This window comes from Lytechinus variegatus, chromosome 12, assembly GCF_018143015.1.
Source record: "Lytechinus variegatus isolate NC3 chromosome 12, Lvar_3.0, whole genome shotgun sequence".
In the NCBI taxonomy this organism is placed as follows: domain Eukaryota; kingdom Metazoa; phylum Echinodermata; class Echinoidea; order Temnopleuroida; family Toxopneustidae; genus Lytechinus; species Lytechinus variegatus.
Window position 1 is genome coordinate 10,705,502 of NC_054751.1, and position 17,484 is coordinate 10,722,985.

Sequence of the window (17,484 nt, forward strand, 5' to 3'; positions counted from 1 at the left end):
TTCATGATTACAAATTGCTCAGAACGTCCCATTGTAGGTCTAAAATGTCAATTTTGTTTCCTCTCGAGCGTTGTGCTCGCATTAATTGTATAGTTATAAACCTATCCTGTTCATGGTTACAAAAATTGCTTAGAATGTCCAGTTTTTAGATCGGAATGACAAAAATTTTCAGCTCGCGCTTCGCGCTCGCATCATTTAATTGTTGAAATATGTATCGTCTTTATGGGTAACTGCAAACATTCCTTGTAACAGTCCCCTTTTCGATCAGGCCAGAACGTATATGAAATATTTCTGCTCTCTTACATACGCATCTTGTTCAGGATCACAACATTGCTCAAAATATTTTATTTTCAGGACAAGATACATGAAATTTCCAAATTCATATATAATTATATATATATAGCCCTTGTATGGGTGTGTGTATATTAAGCAACAATGGAAAACTCAATTGTGCCCCCCTCCCAACATTTGAGGAGAGATTTCAGCCCATGAGATTTCAGCCCCTGAAAAACATCGTTCACAGCCCCCTGCAGATTGGTATGCTAAAAACTACAAATTCAACCAAAAAATCACCTTCATTTTGTAGTGAAAACACTTGAGAGGGGGGGGGGGGGCTTGTCATTTTTTCGTTTTAAACCAGCACCCTTGGTTTAAAAAAATCGTTTCAAGTGCCCTGGCATAAATGATTGGTGAACAACAGTCGAAACTTGAACTATAACAAAGAATTCAAAATACGTGTAGAGTGACTGTTGATTATACGAGCGAAGGTCATAAAAACTTAAAAACTGTATCTAGACCTCATAACAACGATAGCAAAATATGCTTGCCAACTATTACAATATTTATGATAACAAATTTTCGCTAATACTAATGTCATAAGTTCATTTCTATACTAAGTGTTCAACGGCCATTTCACTTACAAATTGAAAGTTTGGAATAACATAAATTCAAAATTCAAATTCGTATTCATTTCCAACAACAAAAAAAAGAAAATCATTACATAGTTTATACTCAATAGCATTACCGAGAATTGACGAATAAACAAAGTGTGCAAACACTGTTGTTTATAGACCAAAATATATAATACAGACGCTTTTGTAAGATATAAGTGGATATTCATATTAATCAGTCAAATGGTGCATGATCAATATATTTTATGTTTCATAGATTAGTAAGAATTTCAAGAATATTGTATATATATAGCTTAGTTCATTATAAATTAGAATGAAACTTATAATAATCTGATATAACTCTAATATGTTTTACCGCTATACCTATACATGCCATATGAGTGATATTTGAAAATATTTTCTAATGAATTTTGATCGAATGTTGAGCATTATTTGGGCCATTTTTACGTTAATTGGGGTCATTTTACCATTAAAACTTCTTATTCTTCCAAGTTCAAGACTTCTTTGATATACTCCTCTGGTATGATGACGTAATCATCTTTTTTCCCAAGCAGATGGAATCTTCTGTATTGTAGTCTGTCCTTCGCCCGCCTTCCCTTCTCGAACTCCGGCAACTGAAGGCGGTACACAGCACTGTAGAACAGAGAAAATGCAGATCTCTCTCCGGCCTATTAGGTTACAACATTATAATGTAGTATACTCGCACTAATATAATTGGGCATAGCATTTATCCCCCCCCCCCCTCTCAAAACTCTTGTGCAACGTGTCTTCTTTCTTTCTTCTTCAAGAAGTGATACTTTCTATTTGAAATTGAAGCTAAAATTACTAAAATTTGAATAATTGAAATGTTTTAAGGATATGGGAAAACAAATCTGCCCTATCTTTGCAACATTTTATTAAGAAATCTTAGGTCCGCCCTTCGTCCTCAGTAGAAAGAATTTGAACCTCGCTTGGTGGCAAGAAATTGGCAATATTAGGATCCCAACTCTTTCTACACATTCTAGACAGAGAGACTCGAGTGTCAGTCATTGCAATATACTGGTTGCGTGATAATTACTTTTTTAACTCATCAACACTGGATAGCCACTTCAGCATTCATTAAATATTCTCCTAGTTAGGCCCTACATAAAATAATGTTATTATTACCCTTCCCCAGTTTAATGCGTTTAGCGTCTGACAAGAAGACAGAAGTTTTTTATTTTGTTTGAATGTTATAGGCAATTTGGTAAGGCCCGGAACTCACAACCTGCCGTTCATAAGGCGGATGTTCTCCACGTATAGGAGTCCACTTGGGCGTCGCTGTTGCTAGTTCGTGCCAAATCCATTTTTGCGCAGTTTGAGCCAGTACTGCCAGTCAGTAGGCAACTTATTGACGGCACAGGACTTTGCAGCCGCTTTGCATTGACACGAACTGGCACGAACTGGCACCGGCTCAGTGGACTCCAAGCATTGGCCCCCGCATTGGCCACCGTTGTTTGGAATGAGAAAGCAAAAATAACAGAAAAATATTCCATCTGTTATATGTTCGATACAGGTAATATCTATAAAAATCAACTGACCAAAAAGCCCCGTGCATCTACAGACCCAATAAAACTACACTGTTAAAAATACCGTTATTTTACAGAAAAGAGAAAAGAAAATTTTGCAGAAAGCAATAACAGAATCAATCTGTAAATTCATATAACAGGATTTTTCTGCAATTTAACAGAACAGGTCTGTTTAAAAAGGGGAAAATGGTGTTTTATTTAAGGAAATCTGTAAGATTCCATACACCAAATACCAATTTCCTGTAAGATATACGCAATCTGGTAAGATTACAGGTGTTCTCGAGACTCTGCTGCAGGAACATCTTTTATTTCAAGGATAAATTTTCTAACAGTGTAGATATTTCGTTAGATATTTCAAACCGTGGCCTCAAATTGAAGATGGTAGTACTGTGAATGACCTACCGTGGATTATCATCTTGAACCAAACGCTTTATTTCGGAGAGATACGACTCGAACTTCTTCACACACATTCCGGGCTCCCAAATTCCCTACAAACGAAATAATAAACGGACGATGCATGAAGAGGAATATATCTTGGACTACAGGTATATCATTCAACCATTTTATGGATAGAATGAAAAAGATATTCTATGTCCAGGAGCGGATCCCCAGGATTTTCCAAAAGGGAGGATCACATTTTCCCAAGGAAAATTTGACAAATAACGGTTTTCACGAAAAATTGAAGATCATTATGCCCCGCGTAAAATTTGACAAGCCAAAAAAAAGGTCCTCACTTGTGTATGAACAACATATTCCCATTATAAATACTTGCTGTGACTCTCAAGGGGGTGGGGCGCTTGTGTATATGAACGATATATTTACATTGAAAATATTGACTATGACTCTCAAAAGGGGGACACGGGCAGCAAATTATAATGCCCCCTTGAATCCGCCACTGTCCATGACAACTATGAAGTTGAAAAATAATGTACACAACTATAACATAAAATGAACTTCTGTGGATTTATTTCAGGGACAAAGCAGCACGGTTGGGCCCCAAGGTTTTTTTTTTAGTGGAATACATAAGAAAATAAATCCCCAATCCTTGAGTAAACATTAATCATCTTGATAAACACTAATCGTCCTGGTTATATCACCATTCAGGTAAACATCGTGTACTCTTGAAACAGGTGTGCTAAACACTCTCCACTCCGATTACTAATACTTCAGGTGTCTTCTGGTAAGCTCTCTCCACTCTTGAAAATGGGCGAGTTAATTAATTTTGACTATTGACCCTTCAAGTGCTTTTTGGTTTCTTTTGTTTCAGAATGACCACCTAGATCAGCTTTGTTGGGTACTATATATGTCTATGTGGGCATGGGTGTGTGTAGATCAATGAAATTGTTATCTGGAAGTCCATTCTTTTGTTTCAGAATGATTCGTTAAAGGGAGGGGGCATCTGAGCCATAGACCTGTGGATCTGTAATCAACCACTTGACTTTTTTGAGTGGTGTGATCATACTTGCGCCTGTTTGTCATGTTTGTAATAGAGCCCTATTCATGAGTGTGCCTACATCCATGACATAAGTATGTACATGTGAATTGTATTCCAATCACTATCAGGACTTAGGAGTCTTAGGATGTGGCATATTTTGAAAAAGGATCCTGATTGGTCAAATCTGTTTGGCGAGTTCAGGGTACAATGCAATTTGTGAATTTATTTTATAGGAAATAAATGCATATCACGAAAAAATGCTTATAATGTCCCTTTTAAAGTCTGTAAATCAAAAATTTTCAGCTCGCGCTTCGCACTCGCGTTATTTGATCAGTAAAATGGCCTTTCAATATACTGTGTGTCTCAAAAAAACGTAACACTTTTGAAATTTTTGCCAAATTGAGCATATATTATTTCATGAAAAAATGTCAATATGTATGGAAAGCTAAAGGACCAACCTTTCATATGAAATGAAAAAATTGAAAAAAAAATCATGCTTCGATGAACAGGGTTCACTCAAGTTAGAGGTATGAAAATCGGCCTGCGCAGGATTTTTCCTTCCAATTTTGGACAGGTATAGCATACAAAATAGATTTGATATGAGATATTCATGATCGATGGATTAAGAGTTAAAAGGAGGTTTTGAATACCAGTCCTTTCTCTCTGTCATTTATCAATCCTCAAACACCACCCATGTCACACGCACACACACACACACACACCAACTTCCACTCCCATCTTAATGTAGCATTGATCTGGTAGATGTGAACAGGATGAAGGAAGAATTGGAAAATGTTTAATTGAAATATTCAAAATCACAACCGACATGCAACCCACTCTCCTCCCCCAAAACCTTTTCCCATCCCATCACATACCCCTTGCCTTTTCTTTATCTGTTTTCTTCCGTAAATTTGTTGTAAATAAGAAAAAAAATAAAAGAAACATGAACATCTGTAAAAAAAATTACTTGTTTTTGTCATGTCTGCCCTAATGTGTGTGTGTGTGTGGGTGTGTGCGCGCGCGCGTGCGTTTGTGTGTACGATGAGAACTTCAATGTTAATTTGAATATCAGGTTAAGCTGGAAACTACTTTTGAGGTGATAAAATCAAAAACGATATATAATAGTTTTGTTGAAAATTTACGGGAAACGTATAATTTAACATTGAAAGATAAAAACATGAATTTGAATTTTACAGATGTTGAAATGTGTAATAGGTTTTCCCAAACCAGGAGCACAACGTTGATTAGGAAACAAAGAGAATTCCAGTTCTTACTTTTACACGGGGCGATTTATACCAAAGAACAGTTATTGAGATTTGGGTATGTTAAAGACAGTTTATGCTCTTTTTGTAGCAGGGAAATCGAATCATACATGCATATTTTTCTAAATTGTTCTAAGGTAAAACCTTTATGGGATTTTTTTATTAAATATTTTTGTATATCTGAATTAAGAGATTTAGAATGGAGAGATATACATTTGGGATTATCTGGAAGTACGAATAGAAATAATTGTGTTAACAGTATAATCTTTTTCATCAAACACGCCATTTTCCAATCCAGAACCAATAGTCAGGTTCCTTCCTGCCATAAAATACAAAAATATATTGCAGAAAGGAGGGAGGAAGAAAAATGCTTGGCTATAAAATCGGGCAAATTGAGTTTGCATGTACAGAAATGGGAAGAACTGAAGGTGAATGAGACATTGAATGCAAACAGGTGTGATGTGTCTGCTGGTGTTGTGAGTATGTAATGGTATGTCCGCGTGTGAATGCGAGTGTGCAATGGTATGTTTGCTGCCTGGAAGGGGGGGTCTTCTGTGTGTGTGTGTTTTTTTTGGGGGGGTATATTGTGTGGTAGGGAGTGTGGGGTGCGTGGGTGAGTGAAACATATATATGTAATCTTCCCCTTGAAGGCTTGTAGAGTTTCTTATTTGATTTGACATAATTTTGATATTACCATGATATTGAAGTAATTTTTTTTTTCTCTTACAAAAAAAAAGTTTCATATTGTTATAGACATGATAGAAGAGAAATATGGCGGTTTGATTTCATTTGTAATGATATTTAAAATATTTGTAATTTAATTGATATTGATATATTTATTTGTTTGATTGTTAATTGATTGTATACATGCAAAGAATCTTTATTTATATGAATTGTGATTGTCAACTTATTGTTTTGAAAGAGGAAGAAAATAAAATATTATTAAAAAAGTGTACGTGCGGGTGTGTGTGTGGTTTGTGTGCGTGTGATAATTGGTTTGAGCAATTGCTTGATGGAATTAATGTTTCAGTGATTTATCGATTGATTTCATTGATCAAAATGAGTGACTGGTTAATAATTTGATTATTAATGGAAAAAAATGATCCACCAAACTTTCAGAAGTGATAAAAAAGGAAGGAGTAGGTGAGAGGATAGGAAGAAGGTTGTGTGTGTGTGTGTGTGGGAGGGGAGGACAGTGGGTTGCGTAATGTTAATTATGATTTGGAATATTTCAATTTAGCCAATTCCCATTCATCCTTAATCCCGTTCACATCTACCAGATCAATGATACAATAAGATGGGAGTGGAAGTGTGTGTGCGTGTGTGTGTGTGTGTGGGGGGGGGGGGTGGGCGGTGGTGTTTCGGGATTGATAAATAACAGAGAAAAGGGAATGGTATTCAAAATATCCTGTTGATCCATCGATCATGAATATCTCATATCGACCTTATTTTGTAAGCTACAAGTAACTTACCTGTCCAAAATTGGAAGGAAAAATCCTGCGCAGGCACATTTTCATACCTCTAACATAAGTGAACACTGTTCATCGAAGCATGATTTTTTTTCCAATTTTTCATATCATATATATGAAAGGTTGGTCCTTCAGCTTTCTGTACATATCGACATTTCTTCATAAAATTACATATGCTCAATTTGGCAACTATTTCAAAAGTGTTACGGTTTTTTTTAGACACACGGTATTAGGTCAATATACCTGGCTATTCAGCGTGACTTTTGGCCGGTGCCCCCAATGCCGTGACCAAAGGCCGTGACCCACGGTACGCCACACCAGGCTCTCCCTGTGGGCACAAACGCACACGTTGCGCGCTCGTATACCAAATTTAGTCATACCCCACCCCAAAAAAAAAAAAACTTCTGGCTACGGCCCTGACTATACTTCAAAGATTTACATATTATCACCATTTAAATGTGGCAAATTAAAGAATAACCAGTGTTAGAAAGTAAGATCAACATTTCGAACATGGATTGAACGAGATGATGTATGAACCCAACTATGAAAATAACTGTTTGTAATCCTTTGTCCACAAAAAATATAGAATGCAAAAACTGTTCACAGGAATCCGCGTGGTCAGAATTTCAGAGTTCTTGGTTGCACTTTAGCGCGGCAAGCCCAACTATATTATATCCATAATAATTACAATGCAGCCCCCCCCCCCCCTTCAAGACCGTTCCGTGGCCCCTGCAAGCTGAATGCACAATCTTACGGCGCCCCATTTGACATCCATGTACATGCGATAGATGATGGGGTGAGAATATGAAATGTGTAAAATAAGAACAAAGCACGATATACCTCTGAATTCAAAGACATTTGATTAGTCTTCATGTTTTTGACTGATGCTATAATTCGCTGGCTATCATTTCTCATCCCACAAATCACTTCAGGAATGCCGGCCATGTAGGCCTGTGACCACCACTGCAACGTCTTGTACCTGAATAATCAAGAGATAACGTCTGGTGTCAGTAGCGTAATGAGCAAAAAGGTTTTTAGAGGCTTACTTAGTTTTTTGGATAAGATGGACCATTTTCTAAACAAAAAAAAATATGAAAGAAAATACGAATAAAACTGAAAATTTAATTTTCGCATTGATTTGGGGAAAGAAAATTCAAATTAACATGATATTTAAGGAAATTCGTTATAATGGATATAAAGGTTGTGAAATCAAAATATACCACTCTTTTGACAATTGGGCGCTCAACACGTACCCGGTTTCCGAAGAGGAAATATTGTGTCGTCCCATCCTTCAAGACATTTAGTAAGACAAAGGGTTTGTCTCCGTCGATCGATCGGGGAATCGGGGAACCTGGTATTTTCAAAGACTTCATTAATTATTTTCTCTTCTCCTTTTCACAGAGAAAAATTAAGCATACTTGAATAAGAGCGTTGTTCTTTATCCCTCGATGGTAGGGCGCATAAAAGAAACCTCCAAAAATAACTTTAAAAATGTTATGAAAGATGTAAAAGGCAAAGAAAGGAGACGAGAGACAGGGACGAACAAACGGATAAAGGTCTGGTCACACCGCCCGAGCATTGTTGGAGCGGTCGTGGAGCGGTAGGGAGAGACGGTCGAATTTCGACAATGCTCGTCACCGCTCACGAAAACATGGGCGTTGCCTTAGCGGTGCACCGCTGAAGCCAGCGTAGCTTTAGCGTTGGTTTAACGGTGGCGAGCGGTCACGAGCGTTGGTTTAGCGGTGACTCGAGCGTTGATAGAGCGGAGTTCTGCGCATGCAGGCGTCGCACAGTGGACCAGAATGAGTTGAAAGTACGCCAAAATTATTTTTCGTGTTATATTTTTACTTTAAAATGTAGATTAAGGGTAATTTTGGCCGTAGAATCTACTGAACATAATTTAAAGCCGATACTACCGATGTGAATTTACGTTACTACCGATGTGAATTTACGTTGGTTTCAGTTCAAAATAATGCAACGCATTTTATATACAAATGAAATATTGTTTAAAATTAATTTAGCTCAACAAAAAGAATGTACTTTTTGTAATGTACACCGTGAAACAGTCACTCATCTACTTTGTGAATGTACATGTATTAAACATATATGGGACAAGTTTGAACAATGGATATTTCTTAAAACTGGAAATAGAATATTTTTCTCTAATAAAGAAAAATTATTTGGCTTAAGAGGTTCAAGTAATCATGCATTAAATTGTTTATTGATAGTGATACGGCAAATGATTTACACTTCCAGAGTAAAACATCAATTACCTGTTTTTGATAATATCAAATTTGCACTTCAGAACTATTTCAAGAATGAAAAATATATCGCAGAGTCAAATTGTAAAATGGTAGTTTACAAAGAAATGGTTTCAATTACGTGCCATGTTTACATGAGGTGATCTGTTCAGTTCCCTTTCCATGTACAATTATACATATGAATATTATTGTTCATTTACTCCTCGCTTGTTTCTTAAATTGTTTACTATTATGTGAACCTGACAGTTCAATTTATATATTTGTTGCAATTACTGTTGTACTGTATTTCGTTGTTATTAATTTGATTTGTCATTGAAAAGATATCTTGTTATGTTTGAATAATAATAAAATCCCTGTGGAGGGGAAACAAATTGAAAAAAAATAATTTAAAGCCCATATGACGTCACTTTGATACCAAATTTTGATTGGCTGCTCAAAACCTATCTGAGAAAAGAAAAATTACGCTAAACAATGTGAAGTTTATATACTTTGCGTTATGTGTTACTTTAAGATTGATCAGAGTGGATGTTGGTTTATGCTTCTCACATGCCTAAACGTGTGTATGAGATCTTGAAAATAATTTTTTCTCGCGCAACGTCATGGAGGACGGCCGCAACCCGTTGTCTTCTGACTAGAAAATCTCGCCTAGGACCCAAATTCAGGATGTAATACACCTCAAACTTTGGAAACTAATCTAGTATGAGTGACTCTGCAAAGCATAATCCAGGACGTGACCCATATTTTCTTCGTCAAAAGAGAAAAAAAAGGTGATAAAGGTGACTCAAATAGGGACTCAACTACTCGACCACGTGCACCCGCACCGCAACACACAGACGCCCCATCTACAGGCAGCATTACACCAGAAAACACCGCAGAAAAGGCGACGTTTGCTCATCCCATAACTTCACACACAAATACGCAAGAATCAAACATGGCGGACAAAAACGAACCGGTGAGTCATGCTGAATTTCTAAAGGTCACAAACACAATTATTGACAAAATTGATAATATGAACTCGAATGTTTCTTCTCTGAGAAAGGAGATCATAGACATCAAGAAATCAATAGCTGATTTAGAGAAATTTGCTACTGACTCTTCTGATAGGCTAACAAAAATTGAAAATGAATCATTGCCAAGCATGCGAAAGGAAACACAAAGAGTAGAGTCTGACTTGAATGTGAAGCTTAGTGCACTTGAAATCTACGATAGAAAAATGAATCTGTTGCTATATGGGGCAAAACGAGAAACTGATGAGAACATTGTCCATGTGGTGGGAAAGGTCTTCAAAGAAATGGGTATCCAGCAAGATATACTCCTCAGTAATGCTCACCGCCTACCCCGCCGTGCTCAAGGCGGCACCCAACAATCGCCAGAACCAGTCATCATCAGATTTGTCTCGATGATGGATCGAAACAAGGTCTTGAACGCCTACCAGCAGAGGACATCAAGAAGAGGAGACAAGACGCCTACGCAGTCACAACAATTCCCATGGAGATTCGTCGTAGATTTACCTCCTCAATTGAAAAAGCATCGATACCTACTCGAGAAAGAGGCCTACAGAATCCGTAAAGAGGAAAATAAGTCGACTAGAATCAGACTGATTGGAGTCAAGTTGTATCTACAAACCAGAGAAAGGGGCTCAATCCACTCAGAATGGAAAACTGTGAATGGCTAGCTTTGCAGATTTACTCATCATCATCAAGTTTGGATCATTATACTTTTGACTTTCGGACTTTCCTGAAAAAAAAGAATCATCCCAAGCGGTTTATATTACCTTCATTTAACTTTGGACTACATCCATTCCATTTCTAGTGCTTGGTTTTCATTTTTTTAGTTCTTAATACATTGCTTTTTCCATGTCATACTAAAGAAAGTAAGCACATGTTTTCAGATTTTTGCCTAAATGAACTGATGGGCAATGGAATGTTTTTGTTGTTGTTTATTACATGAAACAAAATGAATAGGCCTATTTTCCAGTACAAGATAACAATTTACCTGGATGATAACAAAACGTTTTGAAAAAATAGAAAAGAACTTGCAGGGGGATTTTGTGCCAAAATGGAAAGGGCATAGAGAATACTTTAGTTTTTACGAGACCAGGTATTAAAATTTAAAAAATCCTTTCTGCTTCTTTTGTACTGCTCAAATAAAGAAAATTGAGTGTTTTTATGTCATGGTTTTTATTCATAGTATGGATGATAAAGACTTAGTTGCTGCCTTTATACATATGATATATATTTTTTATGCATCTCCAAATAATAGAGATATCAAATAAGGAGGTGGTTAACCTTTGAAGGAAATTTTATGTTTTTAAGGCCTTTAGAGTTGGTTAAACCTTTTAACATGTTCAAGACCTAATGATTTAAGTTTTTCAGTTATGTATTTGATATGAAAAAAATGTGGCTGTACTTTAAAGTTTCTTTTGTTATTTTTTTTTTCTTTGTTTGTTTTTTTGTTATTATTGGGTACTTTGTAATAATATGAAAGACAAAGGAAGGAAAGTAATATAAAAGAAAGAACGTGAATAACGTGTAGTTCAAGTAAACTGGTATAGTTTTCACCAATGTTATTTGTATATCTATGGAAAAGTAGTAAGTATGCGAGAAAATAAGGAATAAGTACATGTACCAACGGTTTCAGAAAGTTTGTTTTATTTATTGGATGATATTTTTAAAATGCTGTTAAAAAAAGGACTTTCATGTATATGCAAGGCTGTGCATTCATTTGACTAAATAATCTTTATAATTTTGATAATGCAGAATGAGCCCTGGCATTAACAATGCATACTTCTTTCACTCAGATACTGGTTGTTTTATGTAGATTATTTCTGGTTGCCTTGCGCACGAAATTTTTGCACGAAATGTACATAGACATTTTTACAGTGCCTAAAAAGTAGTGGATTTCAGTTTCTATTCTTGGCATAATATGGAAGGCCTGGATAAGGACCTAGGCGCGATGGTATGCGCCATGTCTTTCTTGTTCGTTTCGCGTGAAATTATGTTTAGTGTTGTCTTGTTTGTGTGTCAAGTGTTTATGTTTGTTTATGTTTGTTGTTTTGTGTTTGTGTTGTCAGTGTTAAAAAAAAATAAAAAAGCCTCCACAGGAATTGTTATTCATAACTTAATGCTAGATTCAATGTATGATGGGTAGTTTCAGTATAATTTCTTTGAACTGTCGAGGTTTAGGAAATAGTAAAAAAAGAAATGATGTCTTAGAATATATTAAGGCAAAAAAGTTTCATATCTGCTGCTTGCAGGACACTCATTTTGTAAGTGAAGACGAAGTTTCAATAAAACGTATTTGGGGAGATAATTGTTTTTTTAGTCATAAAACGTCTAATGCTAGGGGTGTAGCCATTCTCTTTGCGGAGGGTGTTATTTTTAATATAAATCAAATTAAAAGGTCAACCGAAGGGAATTTTGTTGCGTTAGATCTCCAGATATATGATTATAATATAACATTGATATCTTTATACGGCCCTAACCAAGACAATGTTAACTTTTATTCAGATGTTGAAAATGTTGCATTAGAATTTGAAAACCCTTTAACAATTTTTTGTGGTGATTGGAATTTGGTCCAAAATTTTGATAAAGACACATTTAATTATGTCCGTTTGAATAATCCAAACGCAAAGAAAAGAGTTGATGAAATGAAAACTAACTTAAGTTTGGTGGATCCATGGAGAGAATTACATGAACATGAAAAGATATTTACATGGCGCCAACCCACTCCATTTAAGGCAGCCAGATTGGATTATTTTCTTGTATCTCATGAATTAATGTCTCTTGTCAACAGAATAGAAATTCTACCGGGATATAGAACTGATCATTCGTTGGTGAAGTTATCATTGAATCTAAATCATTGTAAGACAGGACCGAGTTACTGGAAATTTAACAATTCATTGTTAAAAGATGATATTTATATAGAACTGATAAAAGGTGTTATTCAACAAACAATTGATACCTACTCAAATCGACCGGTAAGATCCGGTGGAAATGTAGTCGATGGTCAAATTCCTTTGTATGAGTTTAATGTAAGTGATCAGCTGTTTTTTGATACGTTGTTAACAGTTGTTAGAGGTGAAACAATTTCATATGCTGCAGCAAAAAAGAAAAAAACCGTTAATCTAGAAAATGATTTAGAGAAAGAAATTGTAAATTTAGAAAAGAATTTGGTTTTAAATACAAATATAGAAAGGGGGGTAATTGTTTTGAATGAGAAGAAAGCTCAGTTAGAGTCATTGAGAAAAGAAAATAATGAAGAAATAAAGATGAGATCCAGAACTAAATGGATGGAGTTCGGAGAGAAACCATCCAAATATTTTTTAAATTTAGAAAAGAAAAATGTTGTTAATAAAAGAATATGCAAATTGATTACCAATGAAAATAAGGAAGTAACAACACATGAGGATATTACATCAGAAATTGTTTCTTTTTATTCACAACTATATGAAAGGCACCCTGTTATAAATACTGATTTAAATGCAATGATAAACAATGATGAACTAAATAAATTAACAAATGCTATGTCACGGAATTTAGAAGGAGAGCTCTCCATCGACGAGGTTTATTATGCCCTAACAAATATGAAAAACAATAAATCTCCTGGTCTAGATGGATTCACTGTTGAATTTTTTAAACATTTTTGGAAGGAAATCCATATATTTTTAGTTAGATATTTAAACTCTTCATTTTTATCTGGTATGCCTTACATACAGAAGTTGGGAGTTATTACTTTAATCCCCAAAGGAAATAAAGATAGACACTATTTAAAAAATTGGAGACCCATATCATTATTAAATGTCGTATACAAAATAGGATCTACTTGTATAGCTAATAGATTGAAGAATGTACTCCCTCTTCTTATTCATGAAAATCAGAAAGGGTTTATGTCCGGACGCTTTATCGGAGAAAACATCCGCTTGTTATATGATATATTATTATATAGGGGAAGGCGGGGTAAGTTGAGCATAGGGGCAAGTTGAGCCACCAGCCCCAGGCCAATAATGAATGAGTCAGACATTGTGGTGGTGTCATGTATTGATGACCCATAGCATAACCCCTAACCCCACCATATTGTTTTCAACTTTGAAACAAAAAGTATTTTTTTAGAGGGGAAAATATGAATTTCAGCCAAAAAAGTAAAAAAGAGTGTGAAATAGATAAGTGATTTATAAACACACACGTCTTTAACTATAATAAAGACATTATAACAACATTATTAGTCTAGGTATGGATCTTCATTCTTGTCATAGTCTTTTATATGATGGATGCACAATAAATGTGTGGATACAAAATTATCGCACTGAGTTGGGACTGGGGTAAGTTGAGCCAAACAGCATGGGGCAAGTTGAGCCATGGTAATTCCTATGGTAATGTATATTAAAAAACAAACAAACCATAAAAATAAATTGAAATGCTGGCTGAAAGGAGCAAATTTAAATACATGACTGCTCTTTTCCTTTTAAAGGATGTATTTATGGAGAATTAACAAGTGAAAAGACTTTAAACAAAAAATTGACATGCTGGTTCTCCCCTCATACATTTTGTACATAGTTTTTGTGGCTCAACTTACCCCAGAAGGTGGCTCAAACTTACCCCATATATGGGGCAAGTTGAGCCATTTGACATCGTTTTTTTCAAAGGTCACGATGACTTTCAGTGTGGGGATACAAAGTTATAAATAGGTGGAAAATATTTCAGAAGAATTGAATTTCAAGGCAAGGTACTTATTTCGACAAGATTATTAATCATATCAATTCTAACATGCAAAAAGCAAAAACTGTCACAACTTACCCCGCCTTCCCCTACTGAATTAAACGATATTCCCGGTTTATTGTTACTTATAGATTTTGAGAAGGCATTCGATTCAATTCCTCATGACTTTATTCGCAATGTACTACACTTCTTTAAATTCGGTCCGACCATTGTTAAATGGTTTGATGTGTTTTATGAAAATGCTCAATCTTGTGTTTTAATCAATGGACACCTGTCTCCCAGATTTTCAATAGAGCGAGGCTGTCGCCAAGGAGATCCATTGTCTCCATATATTTTTCTATTATGTGCTGAAATACTTGGCGTTTTGTTTCGACAATCAATGTCAATAGATGGTTTGAGGATGCCCTCTGGTAAATGTCATAAAATATTACAGTATGCAGATGACACTCTTCTGACATTAAACGGTTCAGAAAGAGAATTGAGTAGTGCTTTTGACATCTTGGAAAAATATAAAACAATTTCAGGTTTGACTGTTAATATAACAAAGACACATGCAATATGGATTGGAGGATACAAGAACAAGAAAGACTGTATTCTTGCCAACAGGAATTTGAATTGGGTATTTGATGAATACTTCAGATATTTAGGTATAGATTTTTGTACAGATCTTCAGAAAATGACAGTGCATAATTACAATGAAAAGTTTAAAGAAATCAAAAGTCAAATGACTTCATGGTTGAGACGTTACCTGACGGTCCTTGGAAGAGTTACGGTTGTCAAGTCATTGTTTGTGTCTAAATTGAACTACTTAATTCTTTCTCTCCCGAATCCAAGTGAGTTATTTCTAAAAGATGTAAATTCCCAATTTCATAGATTCATATGGGGAGAGAAACCAGATAAAGTAAGTAGAAATCAAATGTCTCAGAGTTATTCTGAAGGTGGAGTAAAAATGATAGACATAAATCTGCATTGCCAGTCATTGAAAATTTCTTGGATGAAAAAAATGATAAACGGTTCCATTGACGGTAATATTATTTGTCTTCTCCACTCTTTCTTGCATAAAACTAAAAACTTGGATCTTTATATGGGAAATAGCTATTTTTTTAGACTGGCACACGAAATTAAAAATACTTTTTGGAAAGAAATGTTCTTAGCGTATAGCACACTGTTATCTATGCACTGTAATGATATACCTTGCCAACCCTTATGGAACAATGATTTTATCAAAATAGGTAATAGCTCAATTCACAGTAGATCTCTAAATAATAGGGGTGTTCGTTTTGTTAATGATATTTTAGATGTACATGGCAATTTCCTCTCTTTGAATGACCTTCAGGAAAAATACAATGTTCAAATAAATTTTCTTTTTTACCGTGGATTATGTGATGCTATAAGAGACGGTTTTAGCAATGGCACACACTTTAGCAAGTTCCAAGAACCTATTATCCCTGATACAATAGCACTTGTTATGAAATATGATAAAGGTTGTTCACACATCTATACGATTCTTAAAAAGAAAAGAAAAGTGGAGTGTAAAAGTTTTCTTAAGTGGAAGTGTATATTCGATATGAATGATAAGCAATGGCAGTCGTATTGCTCTATTGGATTCAGTTGTATACTACCGATGTGAATTTACGTTGGTTTCAGTTCAAAATAATGCAACGCATTTTATATACAAATGAAATATTGTTTAAAATTAACTTAGCTCAACAAAAAGAATGTACTTTTTGTAATGTACACCGTGAAACAGTCACTCATCTACTTTGTGAATGTACATGTATTAAACATATATGGGACAAGTTTGAACAATGGATATTTCTTAAAACTGGAAATAGAATATTTTTCTCTAATAAAGAAAAATTATTTGGCTTAAGAGGTTCAAGTAATCATGCATTAAATTGTTTATTGATAGTGATACGGCAAATGATTTACACTTCCAGAGTAAAACATCAATTACCTGTTTTTGATAATATCAAATTTGCACTTCAGAACTATTTCAAGAATGAAAAATATATCGCAGAGTCAAATTGTAAAATGGTAAAGTTTACAAAGAAATGGTTTCAATTACGTGCCATGTTTACATGAGGTGGTCTGTTCAGTTCCCATGTACAATTATACATATGAATATTATTGTTCATTTACTCCTCGCTTGTTTCTTAAATTGTTACTATTATGTGAACCTGACAGTTCAATTTATATATTTGTTGCAATTACTGTTGTACTGTATTTTGTTGTTATTAATTTGATTTGTCATTGAAAAGATATCTTGTTATGTTTGAATAATAATAAAATCCCTGTGGAGGGGAAACAAATTGAAAAAAAAAATAATTTTATGGCATCAAAATGATCATTAGATTAAAAGAATGCTTTAAAATCTGAAAAATATTAACCTGCAGCTTGATTCCAAATGAGGTCCTTATTCATTTCTCCCCGTATTTATAGCCAAATTCTGGTACCGCTCCGACACCTCCATACCAACGCTAAACCAAGGTTCATCACCGCAATGGATCGCTACTTTAACGCCCAGCACCGTTCCAGCAATCCCGTGTCCGCTCTGAAAACGCTTACAACCGCTCCACCAAAGTTTGTGAACCGTTTAATCACCGGCCGTGCAACGCTGGCGAAGCAGCGGTTGCCAAGCGTTCAAGATTTCTGCGTTGGCCTAGCGGACCCAAGCGTTCATGAACTTTGTCTAGCGGTGCCAAACTTTGATTGGGTGTTGTTCGAGCGGTAGTCAACTTTGCTGGAGCGGAAAATTGCCTGCTCCTCACCTCTCGCAATATTTTGAGCAACTCAAAACTTTCGGAGCGGTAGGAGGGACCATCAGCGGTGGCCGAGCGTATTCGGCGTTGCCTTAATGGAGGCCAACTTTGGTTAAACGG

The 17,484-nt window shown here is 35.4% G+C and overlaps 1 protein-coding gene across 1 annotated transcript in view; it reads right to left on the reverse strand.

Annotated features, from left to right (window-relative positions):
* Positions 1–328: 328 nt before the first annotated feature.
* Positions 329–17,484, reverse strand: part of LOC121425162 (decapping and exoribonuclease protein-like) — a 32,418-nt gene continuing 15,262 nt past the window's right edge. Inside the window, exons 4-6 of the mRNA XM_041621163.1 lie at positions 7,465–7,603; positions 2,861–2,946; positions 329–1,544 (exon numbers count right to left, since the gene is read on the reverse strand). Coding sequence (XP_041477097.1) covers positions 1,391–1,544; positions 2,861–2,946; positions 7,465–7,603 — 379 coding nt within the window. The 3' untranslated portion in view covers positions 329–1,390. The remainder of the gene's footprint in view (positions 1,545–2,860; positions 2,947–7,464; positions 7,604–17,484) is intronic.